This window comes from Mauremys mutica, chromosome 6, assembly GCF_020497125.1.
Source record: "Mauremys mutica isolate MM-2020 ecotype Southern chromosome 6, ASM2049712v1, whole genome shotgun sequence".
Classification (NCBI taxonomy): domain Eukaryota; kingdom Metazoa; phylum Chordata; order Testudines; family Geoemydidae; genus Mauremys; species Mauremys mutica.
The window spans coordinates 62,112,296-62,139,041 of record NC_059077.1 but is presented as its reverse complement, the minus strand read 5'-3'; the positions used below and the strand labels follow the sequence as shown (position 1 = coordinate 62,139,041).

At 42.1% G+C, this 26,746-nt stretch overlaps 1 protein-coding gene across 3 annotated transcripts in view; it reads right to left on the bottom strand.

The window, feature by feature from the left end:
* PPIP5K2 (diphosphoinositol pentakisphosphate kinase 2) overlaps positions 1 to 26,746 on the bottom strand; it is a 70,847-nt gene that overhangs the window by 30,495 nt on the left and 13,606 nt on the right. For all 3 annotated transcript variants that reach the window (XM_045020388.1, XM_045020389.1, XM_045020390.1), the window contains 12 exons: positions 21,847 to 21,932; positions 15,567 to 15,721; positions 14,484 to 14,585; positions 11,780 to 11,941; positions 7,765 to 7,886; positions 5,949 to 6,050; positions 5,295 to 5,381; positions 3,778 to 3,853; positions 3,574 to 3,683; positions 1,594 to 1,679; positions 754 to 879; positions 519 to 640 (listed from right to left, as the gene is read on the bottom strand). In XM_045020388.1, coding sequence (XP_044876323.1) covers positions 519 to 640; positions 754 to 879; positions 1,594 to 1,679; positions 3,574 to 3,683; positions 3,778 to 3,853; positions 5,295 to 5,381; positions 5,949 to 6,050; positions 7,765 to 7,886; positions 11,780 to 11,941; positions 14,484 to 14,585; positions 15,567 to 15,721; positions 21,847 to 21,932 — 1,336 coding nt within the window. The remainder of the gene's footprint in view (positions 1 to 518; positions 641 to 753; positions 880 to 1,593; positions 1,680 to 3,573; positions 3,684 to 3,777; positions 3,854 to 5,294; positions 5,382 to 5,948; positions 6,051 to 7,764; positions 7,887 to 11,779; positions 11,942 to 14,483; positions 14,586 to 15,566; positions 15,722 to 21,846; positions 21,933 to 26,746) is intronic.

The following is a 26,746-nucleotide window of genomic DNA, read 5'->3' as shown; positions in this document are numbered from 1 at the left end:
GTTATATTGATTTTACATCTCTGGTGGTATCAAAACACAAAAGCAATCCAGTCCTCTATGTGTCATTTGCTGTCAGCTATGTAAAGTGAATTTGTGGCCTCAGTTCAGTTCCTAAAAGATGTCTATTTCACCCATCATGCCCACAATTTGTCATAGTTTGTTGGAACTTTTAGATAAAGAATTAAACGGGCATGGAGACTAAAATATCCTTTTTACCCTCAAAAGTGGTCTATTGGAAAGGATTGATGCACACTGCTGCGGCTACATAAATAAAAACTGTTACTGCAGCTTTCCATGCTGTATGTCTTCTGATGCTTGGAAGACTGCAAATGCAAGAGATGTCAATTTGGATCTCCTTTCATGAGCACTAAATGAACTATAAAAAAATTTCAACTTTTCTTTTTATTTCATAGGCTGCAATATAACTCTGCATTTCCCCTAACTTGCTAGAAAACACAGACAAGATTCTTGTTGAGAGTTTCAGGTTTCTTTGTTGAAAATACAATTTCACACAGTACCTTTGCAAAAGCTGCTGCAGTCATCTGAACTCGTCCCTCATCAGAAGCATAGATTTTCAGATCATGTCGATAAGTACTATGTAATCTAAGCAAACCACACCCAGGAAATCCAGCATAATCTCCTACCAAACAAACAGATATTCTTTTTCAGAGACTCTTTGTATTTGTGTGCATGTATTTTATTTTTATGTATATTTAAAAGACTAATTTATGCCATATAGCACAAGAAGATTACCTTGTCCACCTGGGTACATGCATCTGAAAGCTCTCCCTAGCTCCTCTGCCTGGACCCTGCCTGCAGGGGTCAGTTCTCCTCCCCATTTCAGAACCAGAAGTAAGGATGGTTCATCTCTTCTGTTATCTAATTATATGCAGACAGATCACTTAAAATAGTGTACCAACAAATGCAAATGTTTATTTAATGACTATTAAAGAATTATCATTAAATTATATTAAAATAATACTGGAAGTGATACATTGAGGTTTGTGTGCTTCAGGAAAATGACTTCAAAGTTTGAGTCTCTTGTTATTCTAATAGAGAAATACCCCTCTAGTTCAGTGAAAGTTAATACTTAACTTTTAAGATACCCATAGTTTAGGTACTTTTAAAACAACTGAAACTCGTATTACAGTGAAAACAAAGTAAGTGAAAGTAAGCACAAAACTAATCAGCAGTCAGGAAAGTCACAGGTATTGGATTTTAAATACCTAGGCATTATTGTATGTTTTAGCCTTTTCTGTATGAAAGGAATAAGAGTACTAGGAGATGTATGGAAAACCTAATTTTTTTCTAGATGACATCATTTTTGGTGAACAGTTTACAAAATTTCTTCCCTCCATATTTTTGTTATCTAGGAAACAATATTAAAATGCAAAGTATATCTTAACCCTACTAATAGAAACTCAGCAGCTTAGAGATTGCTAATCACATTATCTCATCACAAAACAAAATGTTGCTGAATACTTGGCCAGAGTACAAGTCCTTGTTTTATTTAACACCATATTAACAATTAACCCCCTAGTCATGTTAAGTTCTACATACTATGTAACTGAGTATGTACTGGTTATACTATACCTTCTTCTTCACTAGAAGTTTTCTGACAGCCATGAGGGAGATAGGTTAACTGGACTTTGCGATTTATGCCAGAAAAATGCCCATACCTAAAGTGAGGTGGAAAATAAACTGACAGATTTTCCAATATATATTTAATACTATCATACCCCTCTATCAATTAGGGACATAATAATTCCTTGAATCTTACTAACCTGCCCATTTTTGCTGATTTGTCAAATTAAAAAAATATTGAATGAATACTTAAATGGTCATCACCATATAGCAGTTGCTATATTAAGTACTGTCCATTGCTTCTTTTCATCACATTGCCCAAGAAACTTCATGTCTCTCTCACCAGAAATAAACACTCCCATCCATCCACACTCTCCAGCTGCATGATTAATTTATTCCACTTTGGCACCATACATCCTTATAGCTATCAGTATCCAGATCTGATCTGTCACATACTGATAGCCACTATTTGTTATCCAATGAAGCCCCAAAATGGGATTCATAACACTTCCAAGTGTAACAAGCTTTTATCACAATATATTATAGGGCAAGTTAACTGTCTAGAAACAATTATTACTATCTACTTAATATTTAATATCAATTTCAGCACTAAGTGTTAGTTAGACACTGCCATACCTTAAATACATAATGAGATACTAAAAATTATTTAAAGTTTAAAATGAGTTTTCATACTATGTGTGGGTTACTGAGAACAAGATCTTTCATTCAATTGCAACAACTCTTTTTTTGAACTCTCTGTAATACAGGGAGTATACACACCACAAATTACCATTTGTATTAGAGTAGTGCCTACACATGCCAACTGAGGTTAGAACTCTATTGTGTAAGACACTGTACAAACACATAGCAAGAGTCAGCCACTGCCCCCAAAAGATTATACCGTATATACTCGTTCATAAGCCGAATTTTTTTTAGTAAAAAAGGGAAGCACCAGAGATGGGGCTCAGCTTATGAACGGGTATAGAGAGAGGGAGAGGTGGGACACAGCCCCTGCCCCCAACAGAGGGAGCAAGGAGAGGCAGCACAGATAGCAGAGACAGAAGGGAAGAGGCGGGGCCAGAGTCTCTCCACTTCTGGCCACGCTGCTCTCCCCCAAGCCTCCAAAGCAGCTGCAGCTCTGGGGCTGGCAGGCTGCAGCTGTGCCGCTCAGCCCCTCTCCACAGAGCAGGCCTGGTCTGGCCCGCCGGAGCAGGCTGAGGCCGCGCCGCCCAGCCTGCCGGAGCAGCTCCTACCAAGTAAGAGACATCCTCCCCTGCCCCTCCCCAGATAAGGTGGGAAGGGATGGGATGGGATGGGGAGAGTGTGGGGGTCCTGGGATAGGGTCATGAGGGGGGTGGTCACAGGGGTTACTCCCCTGACTCCCAACTTCTCCCCCACCAAAAAATTTCCCCACCAGTTGCTGTACTGGGCCCATCAGGTTAAGCAGCTGGCGTTCCGGGACACTTTGTTTACTTAGGTTTACCTCAGTGTCTGCGAACGCTCGAGGTAAACAAACCATCTCAGACCACCAGCGGCTTATCCTGATGGCCCGGGAGCCAAAGTTTGCTGACCTCTGAATTATAGGGTCGGCTTATGAACGGGTTACAAAAATTTTCCATCTTTACTTATCCATCTTGGGGGGGGGGGTCAGCTTATAAACGAACCGGTTTATGATCGAGTATATACAACATGGATAACAGGATAAGGCAAAGGAAGTATTTTCCCCACCATACAGACGAGGAACAGGTTAGATTAAGTGATTCGTACAAGGTCACACAGGAAGTAAAACCAGACCTCCTCACTACCAGGGCAATGTTTTAATCACAAAACCATCCTTCCTCTTAATATATTCAAAAATTCAGATTAGTATTGTTATACATTATATTGTCAGTTGATAAATTAACGTAAGGGAATTAGTTTTGAAAGCTATTGAGATCAATATAACAGTTATGCCAGTTCCGATGTGAGGATTAAAAATTAGATCCTTACATCTCCAAAACAGTCTTCAGCTGCTCAAGTTTTGCTTTGCTTTCTTCAATTTCAGAGTCATTGTTTTGCCCAAGTTCTAGTAAGAGCTGTCTTGCTATATCAAGCACCTCCTAAAAAAACAAAAGCAAAACCACTATATATAACAAGAAATTCTATTACTCATCAATTATAGAGCCAAGAAAAAGACAATCAAGATAGACTTGCCTGTAACTGTTTTGGTTTCTTCAGTTTTAGTTTTCCTGACTTATATCCATCACATTTTTCAAAGAGATCAAAAAATCTTTAGGAGAAAACATACAGATTAAAAGGATATCTAATAAATAGGATATCTAATACACTTTAAGGCAACAGGAAGATTTTCAATTAAAACAAAATGAAGAGCTGGAACTAATCTCCCTCATCAATCCCCAATTTGAACACTGCAAAATAATGAGAAAGTTTGTTCTGATGTGAACCTCTCTGTTCAATGGGGTCTCATCTCATTAGCACATGCCTTAAACACAACTGCAAAATGAGAGAACTTTTTCTGTTAGCTTACTAAGACTGAAAAAATACAGCTTCTACACAAAAGATATGAAGAATCGTGAGTAAACAGCCATATCTTTTCAAAATTTAACAAAAAAAACCAACATTATTAGCTATAAAATACTAAACATATGGCTCTGCAGACTTACAGCAAATCTTTCACTTAAAATCTAAGCGCAGAATCTAGCCCTCAAATGATGATATTTTTATTACTGTAGCACCTAATCATAGATTAAGGTCCCACTGTGTTAGGTACCGTACAAATGCATAACAAAGAGGGTCCCCTAGCCTCCCAAAATGCTTACACTTCAAGTATAAGGCAAGAGACAAAAGGTATCAAGAAACAACTGAGTAAGCAATAGTTTATGAAGGCCTTAAAAAGCAGAGACTAGTAGTTTGCAATTGATACAGTCGAAAAAGAGCAGAAATTAAGAGGAAATGCGGTCAAAGCAATGAGCCAGGAAAATGATCTTTGCAGCAGCATTAGACAAACTGCACTGTCAAGGCTGGAGAGAAGGAGATTACAGTTGCTGGAGATGTGAAATGATGGAGGCCTGGGCAAGTGAATTAGCTATGTAGATAGAGATGAAGGGATGCACCTTAGAGATGTTATGCAGGAAGAAGCATTAGGATTTAAATGTAGTTTGTGCATCTGCATGTGCAATTCCCACTGATTTCACTGAGTCGAACTCGCATATCCAAGGCAAGAATTTTGCCCTAAATACCAAACTTAAGCTATGTCTACACTTACGGCAGTGCGTAACATACAAACTCTGCATGCCCAGCTAGTATAGGGATAAATAGCAGTGCAAATGGTGAGGCACTGCTTAGGCTAGTAGAATGCGCGACATACTTGAACCCTAGGGTACATACCCTACTTGGCTCCCTACTTGCCCATGCCATGCATCCCACATCTACAATACTATTTCTAGCAGTGCAGTGTCCTACTGCTGGAGCTTTTCACCACTGGAATGAGAGACTCCAGGAATAGGGAAAGGTTCTGGCAGGGTGGAGGCAGCAGGAAGAAAGGCTCCAGTAATGAGCCTTTCCCCATTGAAGACTTTCACTGCTAGGTGTAGCTACACACGGCACTGAATGTGGATGCAGCCTGCCTCTCACTGCAGCGGGTAGCTCACGTACCCTACACACTACTGCACGTGTAAATAAGGTCTGTCTTTACCCAAATTCAGACTTACTTCTGATGTTTAACTTCCATTTTCATTTTTTGTTTTGGTGTACGGTCCCCATGACGTATTACAGCTATAACACATCTCAACTCCATCCTGAAATTTTAAAAAAGTCAAGTTACATTTCCCAGTTCTATACACCACTCATGGTTTTTATATTATTAAATGTGTGAGTCAGACAGATTATTATTTAGTCGACCAAAACATACTTGACTAAGCATTGAAATGATTGTAGGATATGAAGAACAAAGTTATCTGAAAATGATGTAAGAATGTAATTTACTATAAATACTGGTTTTAAAACTTAGCTAACTACAGAATATCTATTTTAAATAGTTTTTTAAACAAATCCATTTTGAGGTTTATTTAGTAAAAGAGCATGTTTATGAAAAAAGTGTGTTAAACTGACACTAGAATACTGATTAGCAATAAAGCAAGCTATATTTAGAACAGACGACACTTGAAAATCTGCTGTTCTATACTCAGCTTGACTAAGGGTAAAAAACTTCGATTGCTGGAACATCAATTACAATTCACTTCTTGTTTTCATCACACAAAACAAGTGTTCTTAGCTGAAGCTGATATACCTTGGGAGAAGAGAAAATTCACAAAAAGGTTATGTAAGGACTTTGCACAATTCAGCTATAGATACTTTTCTCTTACATTGTTCCAGATGTGGTTGGCACAATAGGGATATCTTCAGCTTCCAAAGGTATTGACCATGGGATTTGAAATTGTGGAGCAAGTTCTCGCATTATGATATTTCTAAATGGGGAAAACCAGAAATTTATGACTAAATTAAAATGCTGAAATACTGTATATATTAATTTCTTTAAATGGAATATTCTGTTTTAGTCAACAACTGTTTATTAGACAAACACTGAGCACTTACAGATGTATTTTTATTTTTCAAATATTTAAATACTATTATGTTGAACTATTGAAGTCTGGTCACAATAGCTACAAAGAAGACAATCTAACATTATCTGTAAAATGTAGGTATAAGTAGTTCTTCTAAGAGCTTCCTGTGATCTACTCTAGTAAGTGTCATGTTAAAATACACCAATTTGAATATATCACTGTTCATACAGGTTTTAATCTGGAGAACTTTTAAAGGATGGTGTAATGTATCTTAGATACTTAACTCAATCTATGAAGAATGATTCCTAGACTTCCCAAACTTAGTGCAAGTCTGCTGTTGATTTAGCTCTGCTATAACAATGCTATTTTTAATATAAAGAAAAAATGTAGATGAAAGCTCTTTGCACCATGGTAGGAATCTACACTAAGTTGACTGTATTAAACTGGATAAGTGCACTTGAATCTTCAGACTTCCTGCCACTAAATCTAAGCAACGAGACTATAGTCGATGTTATTATCTAACAAGAATTATTTCCCTCCTTTCGGCTCAGGTGATTCAGTGTAGTATGGCCTTTTTGCACTACACCACTAGTATAATCTTGTTGTAAAGACAGTTTAACTGGCCAACACAGAATCACCCTAGTTTATGGGCGACAAATCAGTGGCACGGTAGGAGAGAAAAGGGGGCATGGTTGAAGGAAGGGAAGGCACAGTCAGGATCCTTCTATATCACACCAATCCCGGTCTAAATTTTCAGCCCTTTGGGCTGTTGTAGCCAATATGAATTACAGTAGTCTGATGACTGCCTCAACACAATGTGGGCAGCAACAGCCAGGCCCAAAGCCGCACTTGGACGAGGGCAGTGCAAAGCTGTGCTTTCAACCAACCTCTGTACAGCACACCTTAACTTGCACTTTTTGGCCTTGGCTACACTGGCGCTTTACAGCGCTGCAAGTTTCTCGCTCAGGGGTGTGAAAAAAACACCCCCCCGAGCGCTGCAAGATACAGCGCTGTAAAGTGCCAGGGTAAACAGTGCCGCAGCGCTGGGAGCGTGGCTCCCAGAGCTGCAAGCTAATCCCCACGGGGAGGTGGAGTACGTGCAGCGCTGGGAGAGCTCTCTCCCAGCACTGGCGTGCGACCACACTCACACTTCAAAGCGTTGCCGCAGCGCTCCCACGGCAGCGCTTTGAAGTTTTGAGTGTAGCCAAGCCCTTTATCTGGGTTAGTTAATCCGTTAAGCAAATATAACAAGTTAGCATATTTCTTTTTTTCTGTCTAACAAAGATGTTCTCAGACTGATTTTGAATTCTGCAATTGTCACTTTTCTAAGGCATAAGGGAATGCACATGAAAATAAAAAAAATTAATTTTTATACATTTATTTTTTATTTCTAGTTATTCTAGATGGTGCTCGCTTTAAAAGCAAAGGCTTTTCCTGCTTTAAAGAAAAACTATCCAGAAGATTCCATGAACTTGTTTCAATCCTGGAGTAAAAGGAGCTCTCAAAAAAAATGTTTAAGACAGAATTACTTTGGAAACTGGATGAAAACTTCCATAGCAAAGAAATGATTGCATGAACATATAAACCAATCATATAATATCAATTAACGAACTCTTACCCAAGTATCTTCGCACAATCATCATAGTATTTCATGGAGTTCTTCACAAAACTGAAGCCATTGACGTCACAGACATAGGATTGTCCATTAGCACGCAACAAGTCAAAGCCACAAACTGTTTGCTGTTAAGAATAAATAGTGAAAAGCACAGTTTCCATTTCAGTCAAGGGTCTCGTGTTTCCAGACCTGCATGTTAAGTATGGTTCTGATCTGAAAAGGCAACACAAAAATGGCATTGTGGGTTCTATATTTATTGTTCTTCAGTGACTCCATATTAAATTTGTTCAGTTTATACATGTTTTCCTAATTAATTGCCTTACATCCCAACCTGAGTTCTTAACTTCTCACACATCAGTAGCAACATGAATTCTGCAGGCCAAATTCTGCTTTCCGTTACACTTGTGCATCCACATTATCGTCAGAACTCCCACTGTCCATAGAATTTGGACTGCAGAATCCTCTTTTCTGGTAGTGGTAAGAGATAAGGACGGGGACGGACGGACGGACACACACACCTTATCTCTCAGAATTACCAAAAAATATGCTATTTATAAAATTGATGCAGTAATGCCATTTTTAACCATCTCTTTTCAGAATATTATTATTTGTTATTTGTATTACTATAGCACCTAGGAGCCCTAGTCATGGACCAGGAACCACTGTGCTAGGTTCTTTACAAACACAGAACAAAAGACAGTTCCTATCCCAAAGATAGCGTGAGAGTAGAACCACACACCTGAAATTGGTGGGAATGTACTGAACATGGCTCAGCTGTGCCTCTGCTGTCACCACTAGTGCTATCACAGCTACACTGTTGTTATACTTGTGCTATCGTGAGTATGCGTACATGAGGAGGGGACTCACACCCTAGCTCATAGTGTAGATGTAAGCCTTAAATAGTTATTAGTAAAGACATTTTGCTCCTTATCCAGATTATTTCAAATTAGTTTTCAAATACAAAAACTATACACTTTATTTGGGACTCTTGGTTCTGACATCACTGAAGACTTTACAGCTTAATATATTCTAGCACTGGGACCAGTGCTGGCACCAGTTAGGAGTCACACCTATGTGATTAACTGCAACTGCATCACTAAAGGCCCATTGTTACCAACAAAGCATATATTTAAGATTATGCAAGCTGAATGCAAATGGATTTGTTTAATACAAAAAAATCAACCTTTACAAATTAAATTGAGTGAATGTAAGCTAGCATGCACACATGCAAAACAGGAGAGAAAAATGTGCGTGTCGTAATAATCTATAGTTGTATATTTTATGTATGAGTTTTCTGAATTCAGCTCTCTCTATTTGTCCACAAATGGCAATAGTAGGCATCTTTCAGTCTCAAGAGACCATGGGAATCCACCTCTGAAAGGTAAAAAATGTACTCAGTTGGTTTTATGGCAGCCGTAGCTGTGGCTGACGAGACCCATTCGAGAGAGAATCTCTGCTGCATCTGTCACATTTAAAGGTGATGTTTTGACCTTTGGGGCTCTGCCTTCTGCAAGCTCTTTTCTCCTCTGCTAAGCTGGACTGCTTCCCCTCATAATTCAGGAGACCTTTATTTAGCTCTTGTTTCCAAAGGCTGCGGTCTTGAGTGTGATCTTCCCAGTTGTCCACATCCATGTCCATTTCTTTGAGGTCTCACTTGCACACATCCTTGAAAACACAATTTTGGGTGTCCTTTGGGTCTTTTTCCAGATGCCAATTCGCTGTAGACTATGTCCTTTGGGATGCGCCCATCATTCATTCGGCACACATGCCCAAGCCAGCAGAGGCATCTCTGGTTGAGGAGTGTTTGCATGCTGTGTATGCTGGCCCGCTTGAGCACTTCAGTGCTGGTGACTCTGTCCTCCCAGGAGATGCCAAAGGTTTGATGAAGGCAACGGATATGAAAGCTGTTGAGCCTCTTTTCCTGACGAGAGTATAAGGTCAACATCTCGCTCCCATAAAAAAGTGTGCTGATAACACATGCACAATACATACAGATCTTTGTGTGTTCTGTCAGTTTGTTGTTTTGCCATACCCTCTTTCTTTAGTCTAGACATTGTGGCGGCTTTTCCAATGTGGATGTTGAGTTCCATTTCAAGTGAAAGGTTGACTGCAATAGTGGATCCCAGGTATGTGAACTTGTTGATCTTGATGGAGGGTGCTTTCTCAACTACTTGGCACATTATGTTCATCCTTTTTAGGCTTATGGTAAGCCCAAAGCCTGCCAAAAACTTTGGAAAAACCATATGTAAGGTTTTGGAGATGGGCTTCTGTGTGGGCTGTCACTGCTGCGTCGTCAGCAAAGAGGAAGTGTTAGATAAGGGCGTCCCAAGTCTTGGTTTTAGATCTGAGTCTTGCAAGACTGAACAGCTTCCTATCAGATCTTGAGTGAAGTAGATTCCCTCGGTTGAGGAACCAAAAGCTTGTTTCAGTAGCAAGGAGAAGAAGATCCCAAACAGAGTTGGGGCAAGTACACAACCTTGCTTAACTCTGCTATGCATCTGGAAAGCCTCAGAAACTGAGCTGTTGCATTGAACTGTGCCATACGTGTTTTCATGGAAAGATCAAATCATGCTTGAGATGGACAGCCAATCTTTTCTAGAAGTGTAAATAGTCTACTTCTACTGACAAGGTCAAAAGCCTTTGTGAGATTGACAAAGGCTGTTGTGACAAAGTTCCTCCTCTGCCTTGGTGGGTTCTGCGCTTTCTGGTAGATTTGCTCGCCTCAGAGGTTTTTGGCAGTTCTCAGTTTGGCTCCTTTTGTTAGTGGCACAAACCTGCCATTCACTCGGCTAACCTCATCACTGGCCAGCATGGGGAAAAGGAGGAGAACAATCCCCACAGTCTCTGCTGGCCCACCTGATGGGTTGGGGGACAGGCGAGAGACTTTCCCCTCTGGTGGGACCCACAGTCCAGACCAACTCCTCTTATATCAAATAGGGAATTGGGAGGATGGGGGGAACCCGGGCCCGCTCTCTACTCCAGGACCCTGGTTCCAGCCCAGGGTCCTGTGGATTGCAGCTGTCTTTAGTGTCTCCTGTAACAGCTGTGTGACAGCTACAACTCCCTGGGGCTACTTCCCCATGGCCTCTTCCCAACACCTTCTTTGTCCTCCCCACCGGACCTTCCTCCTGATGTCTGATAACGCTTGTACTTCTCAGTCCTCCAGCAGTACGCCTACTCACTCTCAGCTTCTTGCGCCTCTTGCTCCTAGCTCCTTGCGCGCCCCTCACTGACTGCAGTGAGGTCCTTTTTAAACCAGGTGCCCTGATTGGCCTTCCTGTCTTAACGGATTCTAGCAGCTTCTTAATTGGCTCCACGTGTCCTAATTAGCCTGCCTGCCTGCCTTAACTGGTTCCAGCAAGTTCCTGATTGTTCTGGAACCGCCCTGTTACCTTACCCAGGGAAAAGGGACCTGCTTAACCTGAGGCTAATATATCTGCCTTCTATCACTCTCTTGTAGCCATCTGGCCTGATCCTGTCACACTATGTAAAAGGGCATTTTTTGTTAGTGGTTTTTTTGGTAGTTATCTCAGCGATACTAGACCTTTCAGCTGTGAAGCCGCACTGTGATTCAGGATAGATTTTGTCTGCAAGTCTATTCAGGACAACTTGGGCAAAGGCTTTTCCCATAATACTAAGAAGGGAAATGCCACGATAGTTGTTTCAGTCACTCCTGTCACCTTTGTTTTTAGAGTGATGATGTTGGTATCTCATTTCTTGTGGTACTTTGCCCTCTTTCCAGCACAGGCAGACTAACTCATGAAGACATTGCAGTAGAATAGGTTTTCCGCATTTTATGACCTCTGACAGTATGCAGTAAGAATATTAAAAAACTAATTATTTAAAAACAGTAGAAGTCCACCAGAATTTAAAAAAAAAAATGTGAGTGCAATTTCTTTTTCCATCCCAGGAGATCTCTAACAATAATACCTCTGTTTATGAGCACTGATTAACAGAATTTTCACATAGTAAACAATTAGTACTACACATTTTATCAGCTAGTAAGTGGTCTGTTTACCTTAAATGCAAGGCACACTTTCCAAGCAATCAACTTCTCTCTTGCATTCAGGATGACTGGATATCTCACTTCTTTTCCTTCACTGTCTCGTTCTACCTTGCCATCCAAAGCTGGGGACTTCCTAGCTTCAGCATGTGCATAGTCTGGACCGACTGTGTACACCTTTATTTAAAAATTAGAAGTTATTAATTTAGCTACACCGAGTTTATGTCAACTTCAGATCACGTAGCGGCATACACATGTTCAAAAACATTATGAGGGCTTGTCTACACAGCAAGTTACTGTGTGGCCACCCACAGGCCAACCTTCAGTCTACAGCACACCAGCAGGTGTAAGTGTTCCCTTATACTGAATCACACACTTAACCACAGTTCCTTGTGTGTTCTAAGTGACCAGGTTGCCGGTTTCCGCAGAACCCAGTTTGAAGCTGTTAATAGCATCCTGTTATATAGACTCACTGCAAATTAGATGGTAGTGCTCTTAGCCAAATGATGAGGTGGCTTCTAGGCTCCCTCTTTACTTTGTTCTCACAGGACATCCAGCCTGATGGATTATCAGTGACAAACAAAGCAGGAAGGAAGATGGCTAGAACACTAGTGGTGGAGGTCTGTGCCAAGGCTAAAAAAAAATATTTATGCTACAACTGATCAAACTCATATGCTGTGGCAGTACAGAAAGCAAAGAGTAAGTTCTCTTCCTCCACCATAGGACCTGCAAAGTCTCAGACAGCAGATTATATATATAATTTTTGGAGTGGTAAAATGTCTGGTTTTACTGAACTATCTCAGTTTGGGAGCTAGTCCACATACCTCCTGTTGTGAGGAAATTGCTTGATTTTTTTGCAGACAAAACTGATCAAATTAGGGATGCTTCTGTGGTGGCAGAGTTTGGTCTTGAGAGAACAAGGGCCTCGTCTTCTCTTCTAGAATTTCAGCCACTAATACTTGCTGAGGTTCTTAGAGAACTTCATACCTGAACCTGTATTTTGGATATATGTCCTTCCTGGGCGATAAGGCCAATGGGAAAGTACTGGGTCTTTTACTTTTGGAGTCTGTTAATGCCTCAGAGCTGGCAGGCTGCCTATTACTTTAAAGGAAGCTGCAGTGTGGCATTTACTCAAGAAGTCATCACTTGACACTAACAATCTAACTAATTATTGACCAGTATCACATCTTTCCCAGGAGAAGGTTGTAGTGAGACAATTGTCACTGTATCTAGAGGTCTTTGACCTCCTAGGCCCTTGTCACACTACGTACAAGCGTGGCTTTGGCACAGACTAAAGTGCTCAATAATCTCCTCCTGGATGAAGATCATTTGTCAATACAGGTACTACTACTTCTATCAGCTGCCTGTGATACCACCGATCATAGGGAGGTGTTACTTGTCAGGACTACTCTGTCTTCAACAGCTTCGTTCTTTTCTCTCCAAGATGTCAATAGGTAGTTGTGGGCAATTGCTCCTCTTCCCAAAGAATTCTCAGGTACACCCAACTGTATGTCTCCATCACATCTGATGTGATTCAGTAGCTCAGCCAGTGTCTAACTGAGATTAAGAAATGGATGAGGGTGAGCAGAGTTGGGGAAGCAACTGGATGAGATGGTGGAGGTAACATCAGTCCTTGTGATTGCTGGAATACATCCATTAGTTATGAGAGTTTGCAGCTTAGGGTTAATTTTAGACCCCCAGCTTCTGTTTAGTTGCATTACAACACAGGCCGCCTTTTATCATCTGTGTTTCGCTAGGAGGCTCTGACTCAGGCTTTCATAACCTCAAGATTAGCTACTGCGATGTGTTCTACATGGGGCTACACCTTAAAAACATTTGAAGAGTGACAATGGTGAACAAGGCAGCAGCTTGCTTATCAAGGAAGGCATCTAACTGGGAGAATACATCAGTACTCTGGGATCTGCACTGCACCGCAGCATCTTCCTACTGGTCACCAGGTGGAGTTTAAGAGGTTGGTTATGACCCATAAAGGTCTACCTAGCCTGGGAGTAGGCCTACCCGAAAGACTGCCTCTCCACATGCCATACTGTCACAGTTGTGGGCAGCCAAAGTATCCAAGCAGGATCTCCCCCTCATTATAAGGGGGGGTTCTTGGTAGGGCGTTCGCAGCAAGGGCTCAGAGACTCTGGAACTTGCTCCCTCCCATGGTCCAAAATAACATGAATTTGGTGACTTTCCAGAATCTATTCCCCCCACAATTAAGGGAAGGAAATTCTGTAGGTGACTGGCTGAGTTCCTGCTGAAATAATTACTTTAACGCTGCTGGGATTTTGTTTTATTAATAATAATGCGAGGATGCCTAGTCTTTTATAATTATTTTAATTCTAAATTAATAAAAACTAAATATATAAAGCAAATGAACTAAAAAAAGTAGATAATGTATTAATGTACTTTTAGTGTATTTTCTTCAAAGCAGTGTGCATTTATAATTAGTCATAGTTTATTAGTAAATATACTAATACTTCTCAAATATCTACTAATAATAATAATTTCTAATACTAATAATTCTCAAACTTCATTGCACCGTGACCCCCTTCTGACAACAGAAATTATTACAAGACCCCCACAAGGGTCTTGTAATAATTGAGCCTGCCTGAGCCCTACCACCCTACAAGACACATTTTCATCTCAAAAACTGCCAAAGCTCTTGGGAGTATTTGACTGTTCTAAATATAAATCAGAATGTGCAGTTTCATACCTTTACATCAGTGCCATCTGTAGGCATGAACTCCTCATAAATGTAGGAGCCCGTTTTTCTCACATTGCTTTCAGGGGAATAAACACTGCTCCTGCTGCCAATCTGAAACAAATATTTTCTATTAAAGCCTCTCTTTAAGATAGACCCTTTCACCTCCTTAAATATACACACACACAGAGCTGATTTCTGTCTCTTCTTCCACAATTTCCTTCCCTGTCCTGGTTTTGGATAACTAAACATATTCCACAAAGGATGGCTTTATAGATACAAATACATTAAACTATTTAGAGACTTGACTATGAAGTCATATCTATTTAATAGAGTTTGAAAATATTAAACAAAAGTTTCCCAAATGACTGACTACTTCTATACCATAAAATGGTACAATGCTACCTCTGTGCTAATATCCTGCAGCACTACCAGATTAAGGGCACAGATTCTGAAATTACACAGTACTACATTTAGGCTATACACAAAGTTACATTACATCCAGCCTCAGTATGCATCCTCACTGCTAATTGCAATGACTTTTTAATTAATCAATAGTTAGTAGGAATGCATTGTCACTAGAAAGAACCTTGTTTTAATTTTAGTCAACAGATTCAGGTCAACAGATCTCTATAACAGCTTCCGTTCTGACCTGTTTTGAGTATTTGAGGTGAAAATTCAACAACCTCCTCAAGAGGAGTTTGTGTATGTTCTCTCATCACTTTAGTTTAAAACACCAGTATATTAGGCAACTTGTATTCTTGAAAATGAATCCATTCATATGTGCAACAAGATGGTGGGCAGAGAAGATGACCCTGGTTGCAGTGTAGATATCCTAGCAGACCTCCGCTATGTTAAGGAAATTGTCTGCAGGTAGATTACAGACCCTTTTTCCACCACTTCTGTGGTACAAAGGCCATACCTCTGCTAGAGAATTTGGTCTTTTGATTCTGGCTTGTGTAGATTTGCATCTGATTCTCCAAAGATATTTCAAAGTTTGGTTGTTTTTTTTAAGTCTCTATAATAGAGCCAAGATTACAGTAATTCAGTACAATTTTTTTTTTTTTAATAATTTAAGTGTGGCAATTTCCTCACCTTTCGAAAAAGCCTCTGGCTTCCACCGCCAGCAGATGTTGGATAATAAATGTATACATTGTGGTCCTCGGCACTCACTGGCTTCTCTACAAATGGCTTTTGGAAAACTTCCCCATTGACCTCCACCTGGTCTTCTCCTTCAATCAAATTGCATTCTGGAGAAATGAGCACAAATTAAAGACATATTAAGCAGTAAAGGTATATACAATAAAAGTCACAATTACTCACTTTCCAAAAATTAACAATTTATTATTAATATCTTTAGTCTTCAGTTTAAGACAAGAAAAATATTGAACTATTGAAATTGAATCACCAATTTAAGTTCCTATAAATCATGTTTGGAGCAGTCATTCAAGGAAGGAAGCACTAGGAACAGACCCAGATTTGGCATCAGAACACCCCCTGGTACAAACTGGGGATGAACCTCTACTCCATCTATTCCATCAGTGCTGGGCTGAGCCCTAAAACACTTAATAACCAGTGAACTATGGTGCACTGGTGCCTGCTCGTCACCCTCCTCTCCATAACTTAGCATCTCTCTGCCATCCCTATAGGTGCAGGAAGGGAATTCACTTTGTCTCAGGAGTATCTGTGTTTCTTCCCTGCAGGTCACTGGGAAGAACTTTCTCAGTGCAACAGTGATTTACAAGCATCATCTAGGCACAGAGAAAGAACACACCAGCATCTCTACCACCCCTGCTTCCTGGGTGGATTGATTTAAATCAAAGCAATTTAATTATGAGTTAAATGAGCATACATGAAATTGATTTAAATCACCAATTTTAATCACATTTTGCCTTTGTACTTTATTTTCCTAAAGAAAAGCAGATTTTCAATGGTTGGTATAATTTGGTACTTCTTTTTGCTACCCAGGAGGATACACTTTATCTATACACATTTATTTAAGCAATTATATAATTTAACATATATTTATTCAGGTGCTTAATTGATCCATTTATGGCGGCAGAAAATGGTGAGTGATACATTTCTTATGTACTAGACTGATTTTCTTTTCATGGTTTGTCATTTGTGGACGGAAACTTGAATTCAATTAAAAATGTATAAAAATAGCATTTTAAAATTGTTTATTTGTTAAATAAAACTACCTTAAATGTGCATGATACATAAGAAGAATGAGTTTTTCAAAACATGTTTTACATTTAAAACTGACTGATCTGATTAAAAAAAAGGATGCATTACCAATAGTTAGTGAACTGAACTGACTGTTTCTGGTCACCATGTCCTTCAAGATTTTAGAACTAATAGATCTCATCCTCTAAATCTCATTTATATTCATACGTGGAAGAGAAAAATAAGCTTTCCTACTTCTTTAGCTCCCAATTGGTTTCTCAACTTTTGATTAACTAGTCGCTGAATTCAACTAACTGAAGAAACTGAACAAAGAAAATATTCTCTGCGCCTGCAGAAGAGGCTATTGCTATCAAAGACTGGTCTAGCGCGTCAACAAACACTGGTTCCACATGCTTAGCTAGTGACTTCCACCAGTTCACTGGTCTGTCTTTTAAAACTTTGGCAGCAAACATGCATTGCCTGATTTTTTTGATAGGTTATAGTACGTTTAGCTCTTAATGTGAGTTATGATTTCAAATTTAATTGAAAATAGTTTTAAAAGAAAAAATATTGTATTTTAATAAAAAATGCTATTAAGAAAAGATTTATTTTTAAATCACTGATTTTTTTTAATCCAATCTGCTTGCCTCAGTCTCTCAATTTCAGGGAGAGAGAGCCAGCATCTATGCTGCAACACCAGCTCATAACAATCCCCTTGGCATTACAGAACAGGGAAATGAACCATCATTGTCACATCCTTCCACACTGGGCAGAGCCAGCCTTGGTATATCAATGTTTTCTTCACCTTAGCATCTTTCCCCTCACCCTCTTATTTCAAGAAGATGCATATACTTGTACATAACCTCAAGAAATCATTCTGTCCCAAAGTGTCTGTTTAATCATCTCAAGCCAATCATGTTCACTGCCATATATTAGATTAGAAACCAACACTTAGATAGAAATTCAGATTTTTGAGATAGAATTGTAGCATGCTATATAAGTTACCACCAATGAAATTAAAAATACAAAAATCTTAAAATCTCTGAAACTAAGTATTTATTAATGGAATAAACTGTAAGACTGCATCATAATGGATACATAAACACGTGGCAAACGTTCAGTACCTTGTATTGCAATTTCCAACTGAATTGAGTTCACTTGTTTCAAGTTGCCTATTGCACAAAGTCCAGCCAGCTACAGTATTTGCTTAAGCAGGCCGTGTGCAATTTCCTGGCTGTGGTTTGTAGATTACAAAGTTTATGATACAAGAGCTAGAATCTCATCAAAGTGAGTGCCTTTTTCTGAGGAGGAAAAAGGTGACGAAGAAATACTGGTCTATCCAATTGTTTAAAATGTTTAAGGAAAGTTCAAAAGGAACTTTGAAACTTGATCTACCATCCAACCTTATTTCATTGCTCATATGCCTGATGTTACCACTGTAGTTAAATTACTGGACTCAAATGCAATACACAAGAAAAAGTGGGAACACAAAGAGACTTCAATAGTTAAATGGATGATGTAAGTAAGTGACTTTATGAAATATTTTTAAAGCAAGATTGTTTCTTTTACGGCTATCACAGCTACACTTGCATCTTCATTCCCTCTTCTCTCTCCCCTCCTCCGGCAACATCAGGTGTGAGAGAGTATTTGTCCATGTATATTAGAAGGATCCAGGTTCAATGTCTCTACTATAAATGTGACTAAGACCGAGGGCGTGGCTACACTTGCAGCTGTGCAGCGCTGGGAGTTAAAGCTGTCTTCGTACAGCTGTGTAGGGAAAGCGCTGGAGTGTGGCCACACTGACAGCTACCAGTGCTGCAGTGTGGCCACATTTGCAGCGGTGTTGGGAGTGGTGCATTATGGGCAGCTATCCCAGCGTTCAAGTGGCTGCAACGTGCTTTTCAAAAGAGGGGGGTGGGGTGGACTGTGACAGGGAGCGTGGGGGAGAGAGAGAGAGAGAGAGAGCGTGGATTTTTGGAGCCGACACTGTCAGCTCCCTGCCTTGCAAATTCCGACTACTTCCCCGACCCCTCATTCACTCTTAAATGTAATTAGCCTTCAGACCAGATAAGCAGCTGCTCCGACAGACTCCTTTCCCCTCCTCCCCCCACCCCGCCGTGCTGTTTCTCTCCTCAAGCAAACACTAGCTGTGGACATTCATCCCCCTGCCTGCCTCATTCACAGCAAACAGTAGCTGTGTTTGTTTTTTAGATAAGCAGCTCCGGGAGCCCCGAGTTCACAACAAAACAAAGAGAGGCATCATAACAAAACAAAGAGAGAGTTCTTTAGTTAAAAGCATTATGGGAAAATTCCGGAGGTCAGTTACAGCATAGTAAGATTAATCACTGTTTACACTGGCACTCCAGAGCTGCAGCACCAGCGCTGCAGTCGTTATTCCCCAGGCAGAGGTGAAGTACAGCCAGCGCTGTAGCCAGTGAGTTGCAGCGCTGTAAAGCCACCACCAGCGCTGCAACTCTCCAGTGTAGCCAAGCCCCTAGTAGGCAAGGGACATCCATTTCTCCAAAAATGGATCTCTAATGGCCTTCCGGCCAAACCATCTTAGTGATATCAGTCTTGATATCCCATTAATCCACTTCAAATATCCCATTTTCTTTCAAGCTGCCCTTATATGTGGAATGCCTTTCCTGAGGCAAGATATCAGGCCACCAGTCTCTCCTCATTCAAATCCCTTTGACTTTCTATTGCAGTGACATGAAATAGTGAGTCTATATACACACACAACATTAAAAAAAAAAAGCATACTTCCCACTAGCTTTTGCCAGGTTATCTTATTGCTCTAACTCCTGTCCATCTAGCTGTGTTATATTTTGTTATATTAAGTCTGAAGTTAGAGTGTCCCATTGTATTATTTTAACAGTCTCTAATCTAGGGTACTTTGGCACTTTCTGAAATTCAGGTCTCTAACAGGAATCAAGTTAAGCTTCCAATTTTTGAGGTACCAATGGGTACAATTTTCCCAAAATGCCTCATTAACTTATGAGCCCCAGCCCTATTTTCAAAAGTGACTTATACTTCACTGAAATTCAGCTGAAAGTGATTGAGGCACTTTGAATGTTTTACTCAAAAATTACCAATCATTTTGGAAAATTCTGACCTATGCTCTCAGCTTGCCTTCTAAACGTCATAGTTTTTCCAGTTTTTATGAAAGACCATTCAACTTCCCTCCAAAGAGGAAATCAGTTATATTCACGGAACACAACTGTGGTATTTCCCTTAATCCCAATGTTCCCTAAACCCTTTTTTCTGGATTCTTTCTCAGTTTTAGATATAGCGTCTTACAAGACATGTAACAAATTTTAGTTTTTATATATTTTTTAAAAAAGTATTAGGGAATCATCAGTAGGCTGACATGCAGTTAAGGATGCACTGAGATTTGCACTTCTAGTGAGAAAAACTTCTGTTTTTTTTTAAAAACAATGAATAAATCCAATTCCAAGGCAACAATCTTAAGCAGAGTGAATTTTCAGGACAGATGGATTGCCTCTCAAGGACTCAGACTTTAAGGATAGAAAGGACCATCGTAATCATCTAGTCTGACCTCCTGCAGACTGAAGGCATAGAACCTCACCCACCCTCTCCTGTAATAGACCCCTAACCTCGAGCTGAGTTATGGAAGTCCTCAAATCATGATTTAAAGACTTAAAGTTACAGAAAATCCATTTACTCTACTTTAAACCTGCAAGTGACCCATGCTGCAGAGGAAGGCAAAAATAAACCAAAAAAACAAACAAAAAAATCCACCCAAAGTCTCTGCCAATTTAACCCAGGGAGAAAATTCCCCCCCGACCCGAAATATGGGTTGGACCCAGAGCATGTTGGCAAGAACCACCAGCCAGACAGTTACACTTTCTGATCTCAAAGGGGTAGCCTTTCTTGCTAATTATCCCATCTTCCATTCTTTGTAGGCTTTCTGCTTTCTCTTAATCAACTGTTTGAAATGCTTGCTTATCCAGTTTGCTCTGCAAACACTCCCTATGAATTTTTTTCCTTGCTTGGGATGCAGACTTCCGATAGGTTCTGCAACCTTGACTTAAAGTAATTCCAAGCCTCCTCCACATTCAGATCCTTGAGTTCTCCAGTCCAGTCCACTTCCATAATTCTCTTAATTTTTAAAAGTTTTCCCATTTGAAATCAAGGACCCTAGTTGCAAACCTATTGTTGTTTCTCCTTCCATTTTGTTTAAACTGATTTAGCTCATGATCCCTCAAACCAAGGTTGTCTCCAACCATCAGTTCTTCTATGAGGTCCTCAACTACCCATCAATACAAAATCTAAAATGGCATCACCTCATGTCGGTTTGGTGACTATTTGGTGTAGAAATCTGTCAGCTATCACATTAAGGAAAATCTAGGCCCTATTAGTAGTAGCATTTGTCATCTGATCTATATCTGGAAATTAAAGTCTCTCATAATCACACAATTCCCAATAGTATTTATTTAATTAAATATAGTCTCTATATTTTACAGATGGGAATTGAAGTACAAATAGTAGCACTTCCTTGCCTGACAGGTATGTTGTGAGTATAAATACATTAGACTGTGAAGCATTCAGATACTTTAAAGATGAGGGTCATATAAATACCTTAGTTAGATCAACAGAAGCTTGGACAGCCTATTTTCATTATGAAGTTATTTGCATATTTGCCATAACTGTTGATGTTGACCCTTTTATCCCAGGAGCAACATCTTTGTTGTAAGTCTGTTGAAATGTTAACGCATTGACTGTGCAAGCTCTTTGGTACTAATTCATCCTTAGCACTCTCCAGAATGACAGCCCTCAGCCAGCTCAAAATGTTAGCTCCTCCTACTGTCTCCCAGTATCTGTGCCCTGTGTGGTCTCATTATGTTGGGCTGCGGGAGACCAGCCAGACAGATTTGGTAAAGTTATTCAGGATGGGACTGCTTCTGAGGGACCATGGCAAGTCCAAAATCTGTCAGAAGCACCTCCACAGCAGAGTTAAAAACTACATTTTGTAGGGAACTTTTGCTGTAAGCATCTGCTCCTCCCCATCTCCTTCCCCCTTGCAATGAGCAGGACGTCATTGACTGAATTAAAGGAAAGGGGCACAGAAGTGGGTCCAGGCAAGCAGAGGGTTCAGAACGCTAAAGGTTACCATTCAAAATGTTTAACAAAATATTCCAAGTTGTAAAAACAGAACCTTAATAAGAAAGTTAGGAAAATCTGTTACCTTTGGGATTGTTTGGATCACGGTTCAGAATTGCATAACGAGGAAGTAAAATGCCTTCAGCTTTGAGGATGCTATACACTTCTCTCCTAAAAGAAGAGCACAAAGGTTATCCAACCAAAGCAATAAAGTCTGAATATTTACATTTTATAGTCCATGAAACTCAAAGCTTACTTTATATAATCATAACTATCATGGTACTTTGTTCACGTACGCAGTGCTTTAAGGGATGTCTATTTAGACAGTTGCACTTCACACCAATGTCACTGAACCAGTGCAAATTGCAATGCCAACACTTTTAGTCTGTCACAAGACAGGAACAGCAGAGTATGGAGAGACTTGTTCCATGCAAGTGCAATTCCAAATTTGCTGAAATGCTTGTGCACTGTTGCAACAATTGTTGGTCATCAACTGGTAGGTGTCTGAAATTGTACTTTTTTTACTGTACAAAAGGCTCCAGTGTTTCTATACTTCATTAACTATTCATTTATTAATATTTGCTTTTCATGATGGAGAGAGAAAAGGTGGGTCAGATAATATCTTTGATTGAATCAAGTTCTGTTGAAAGAGACAAGCTTTTGAGCTACCCAGAGCTCTTCGCCAGGTCACGATGCAGACAGAGAAGATACTTTGGATGACAATGGGGACTCAGAACACTAACATCTGAACAGGCTTTTTCTTTGCATAAATGTTGTGGATAAAAACATAGCAAATAAACCACATGAACCTACAATCAAATAATGTTGTACGTAAGTATAACAAATAGTATATGAAATGTAATATCTGACTTTTTGGGACATCACTAACTTCTCCGTGCATTTCAGTGAGACTCGTCTGTTTAATACAGGGGTGGCCAAACTTTTTGGCCTGAGGGCCACATTGGGGAATAGAAATTGTATGGTGGGCCATGAATGCTTACAAAATTGGGGTTGGGGTGCAGGAAGGACTGCTCTGGGATGGGGCTGGGGATAAGGAGTTTGGGGTGTAGGAGGATGCTCTGGGCTGGGACCGAGGGGTTTGGAGGGTGGGAGATCAGGGCTGGGGCAGAGGTGTGGGAAGGGGAGCAGGTTCCGGCTGGGGGTGCAGGCTCTGGGGTGGAGGTGGGGATGAGAGGTTTGGGTTGCAGGAGGGTGATACAGGCTGGGATCGAGGGGTTAGGAGAGCAGGAGGTGGATCAGGGCTGGGGAAGGGGATTGGGGGGCATGTGGAGAGGATCAGGGCTGGGGCAGGCTCCAAGCGGTGCCTACCTTGAGTGGCTCCCAGAAGCAGTGGCATGTCCCTTCTCTGGCTTCTATGTGCAGCCAGGCAGCTGTGCATGCTGCCCCATCCACAGGCACCGCCCCTGCAGCTCCCATTGGAGCGCATAGGAGCCAGAGCGGGGACATGCTGCAGCTTCCAAGAGCTGCGTGGTGCGGAACCCGACCCTGCGCCCTGGCCAGAGTGCTGGAGCGGGGGGCCAACCTGCATCATGCAGCCCCGACCCTGTGCCCCGGCCGGAGTGGGGCCAAGCCACATGGTGTGGCCACCAACCCAGCGCCCCAGTCGGAGTGGGGCCGAGACGCATGGTGTGGCCACCAGCCCAGTGCCCCGGCCAGAGCAGGGCCAAGACGCATGGTGCAGCTCACTGTAGTTTGCCCACCCTTAATTTAATATAATTTCAGCTAAACTTCTCTTTGTTTCACAACCACTGTTTCACAATTACTATCTTGGCCTCTACCATTGCCAATATCTTTCAATGTTTGTCACTAAGTGTCTCGTGCAACGACAAAGTGAAATGCTCATGAAATAATACTTTGAGACTGACAGTAATTACAAATGTCTCCACAGAACAAAGCTGAAAGTAAAAAAAGTTAAACTTTTAATTAATTTTAAAAACTCAACATCAGGATCTCACTGCTTGAGCTTCACAGACTCAACTGGTGTGGGTAAGGGAAGGACATTAGGGACATACCTAAGCGAGATAAAAGACGGTTACTCATCTTTGTAACTGTTGTTCTTCGAGATGTGTTGCTCATATCCATTCCAATTAGGTGTGTGCACGCTCGTCGGAAGATTTTTACCCTAGCAACACTCAGTGGGTCGGCTGGGTCGCCCCCTGGCGTAGCGCCACTATAGCGCCGGATATATACCCCTGCCGATCCAACGGCCCTTCAGTTCCTTCTTGCCGGCTACTCCGACAGTGGGGAAGGAGGGCGGGTTTGGAATGGATATGAGCAACACATCTCGAAGAACAACAGTTACAAAGGTGAGTAACCGTCTTTTCTTCTTCGAGTGCTTGCTCATATCGATTCCAATTAGGTGATTCCCAAGCCTTACCTACGCGGTGGGGTCGGAGTGAGACGTTGCAGAATGCAAAACTGCTGAACCAAAGGCTGCATCGTCTCTGGACTGTTGAACCAATGCGTAATGTGAGGCAAAGGTGTGAATCAATGACCAGGTAGCCGCCCGACATATTTCCTGGATGGGGACATGGGCCAGGAAAGCGGCAGAAGAGGCTTGCGCCCGAGTAGAAGGGGCGGTGAGATGGCTAGCGGGAATGTGAGCCAATTCATAGCATGTTCGCATGCAGGACGTCACCCAACATGAGATCCGTTGGGAAGAGACCGGCATGCCTTTCATGCGGTCTGCCACCACTACAAAGAACTGAGGCGAACGTCGGAAGGGTTTGGTTCTCTCTCTATAAAACGCGAGAGCCCTACGGACATCCAAAGTATGTAGTTGTTGTTCCCAACGCGATGAGTGCGGCTTCGGGAAAAAAACTGGGAGGAAGATGTCTTGATTGACATGAAAGGCAGACACCACCTTAGGGAGGAAAGAGGGGTGTGGTCGCAGCTGTACCTTGTCCTTGTGGAATACCGTATACGGGGGATCCACTGTCAAGGCCCGTAGCTCCGATACTTGTCTCGCCGAGGTGATAGTGACGAGGAAGTGATTCTTCCAGGAAAGGTACAGCAGCGAGCAGGTGGCCAGAGGCTCAAAGGGGGCACCCAAAAGCTTGGCTAGCACCAGGTTTAGATCCCAGGTAAGGGTTGGGCGTCTGACTTGAAGGTACAACCGTTCCAATCCCTTAAGGAACCTGGAAACTATGGGGTGAGAAAAAATTGAACGGCCACTTTCGCCTGGGTGGAAGGCAGAAATAGCTGCCAGATGTACCTTTATAGAAGAGACCGCCAGGCCCTGCTCTTTCAGGGACCAGAGGTAATCCAGGACCGTAGGGACAGATACCTGTCCGGGGACTAAGTTACTCTGAGCACACCAGTGGGAGAAACGCTTCCACTTGGCGAGATATGTCATCCTAGTGGAAGGCTTCCTACTTCCCAAGAGTACCTGTTGTACCGAGGCAGAGCAACGCAACTCAGATTGGCTCAACCACGCAGCAGCCATGCTGTGAGATGAAGGGATTGCAAGTCCGGATGGTGAAGCCTGCCGAAGTCCTGTGTTATGAGGTCCGGCCAGAGTGGCAGGGGAATCGAGTCTGCCACTGAGAGGTCGAACAACAGGGTATACCTGTACTGCCTCGGCCACGCTGGAGCAATGAGGATCAGGTGGGCTCTGTCCCTGCGGAGCTTGAGTAGGACTCTGTGAACTTGTGACTGGGAAGTCTCTCAAATGAGCCAATCGTCGAGATACGGGTAGACGTGTACTCGACGACGCCGGAGGGAGGCGGCTACTACAGCCATGCATTTGGTGAAGACTCTTGGGGCCGTAGAAAGACCAAAGGGAAGCACCGTGAACTGGAAGTGTTGGTGGCTGACCACAAAACGGAGGTACTGTCTGTGCAGTGGATAAATGGCGATTGGAAATACACGTCCTTCATATCGAGGGCGGCATATCAGTCTCCCGGATCCAGGGATGGGATGATGGTCCCCAGGGATACCATGCGGAACTTCAGCTTTATCATGAATTTGTTGAGTTCTCGCAAGTCTAGGATCGGTCGGAGACCGCCCCTTGCCTTGGGGATTAAGAAGCAGCAGGAATAGAACCCCTTGCCCCTCATGTCTTTTGGCATCTCCTCTATGGCTCCCAGGTTTAGGAGCGCCTGGACCTCTTTAAGAGGAATTGCTCGTGAGAGGGGTCCCTGAAGAGGGACGGGTAGGGAGGGTGGAAGGAGGGTGCTGAAACAAACTGGAGGTGGTATCCCACTTCCACCGTGCGGAGGACCCAACGATCCGAGGTCAGCTGGGACCAGGCAGGGAGGAAATGGGAGAGGTGGTTGAAGAAGGAGGGAGAAGGATCCGGCAGGGTAACTGGTGGGCCGTCCTCGGACGTCCCATCAAAAGTTTTGTTTGGGCCCCGTTGGTGGCTTACGGGGCACTTGACTTTGGGTTCCCTGAGGGCCAGACTGTGTCCGCCGATTCCCCCGTCACGCCTTCTGGTAGCGTCCTGACGCGGCCTAGTCTGGTTGTAAGGGTGGTGTGGCTGGGGCTGGAAGGACCTTCGCTGGGTCACCGGCGTGTGCATACCCAGCGAGCGCATTATGACCCGATTGTCCTTCAGACTCTGCAACCTGGGGTCGGTTTTGTCTGAGAAAAGGCCCTGGCCCTCAAAGGGTAAATCCTGAATGGTCTGCTGCAATTCAGGGGGAAGGCCTGAAGCCTGTAGCCAGGAGATACGTCTCATCGTTACCCCGGACGCGAGAGTTCTGGCCGCCGAGTCCGCTGCATCCAGAGAGGCCTGGAGGGAGGTTCTTGCCACCTTTTTACCCTCTTCAAGTAGGGCCGTAAACTCTGGACGGGACTCCTGGGGAAGAAGCTCCGTAAACTTCCCCACAGACACCCACATATTAAAGTTATACCGACTTAGGAGGGCTTGTTGATTTGCCGCCCTAAGTTGGAGGCCCCCAGCCGAGTATATTTTACGGCCTAGGAGGTCCATGCGTCTAGCCTCCTTCGCCTTAGGAGCT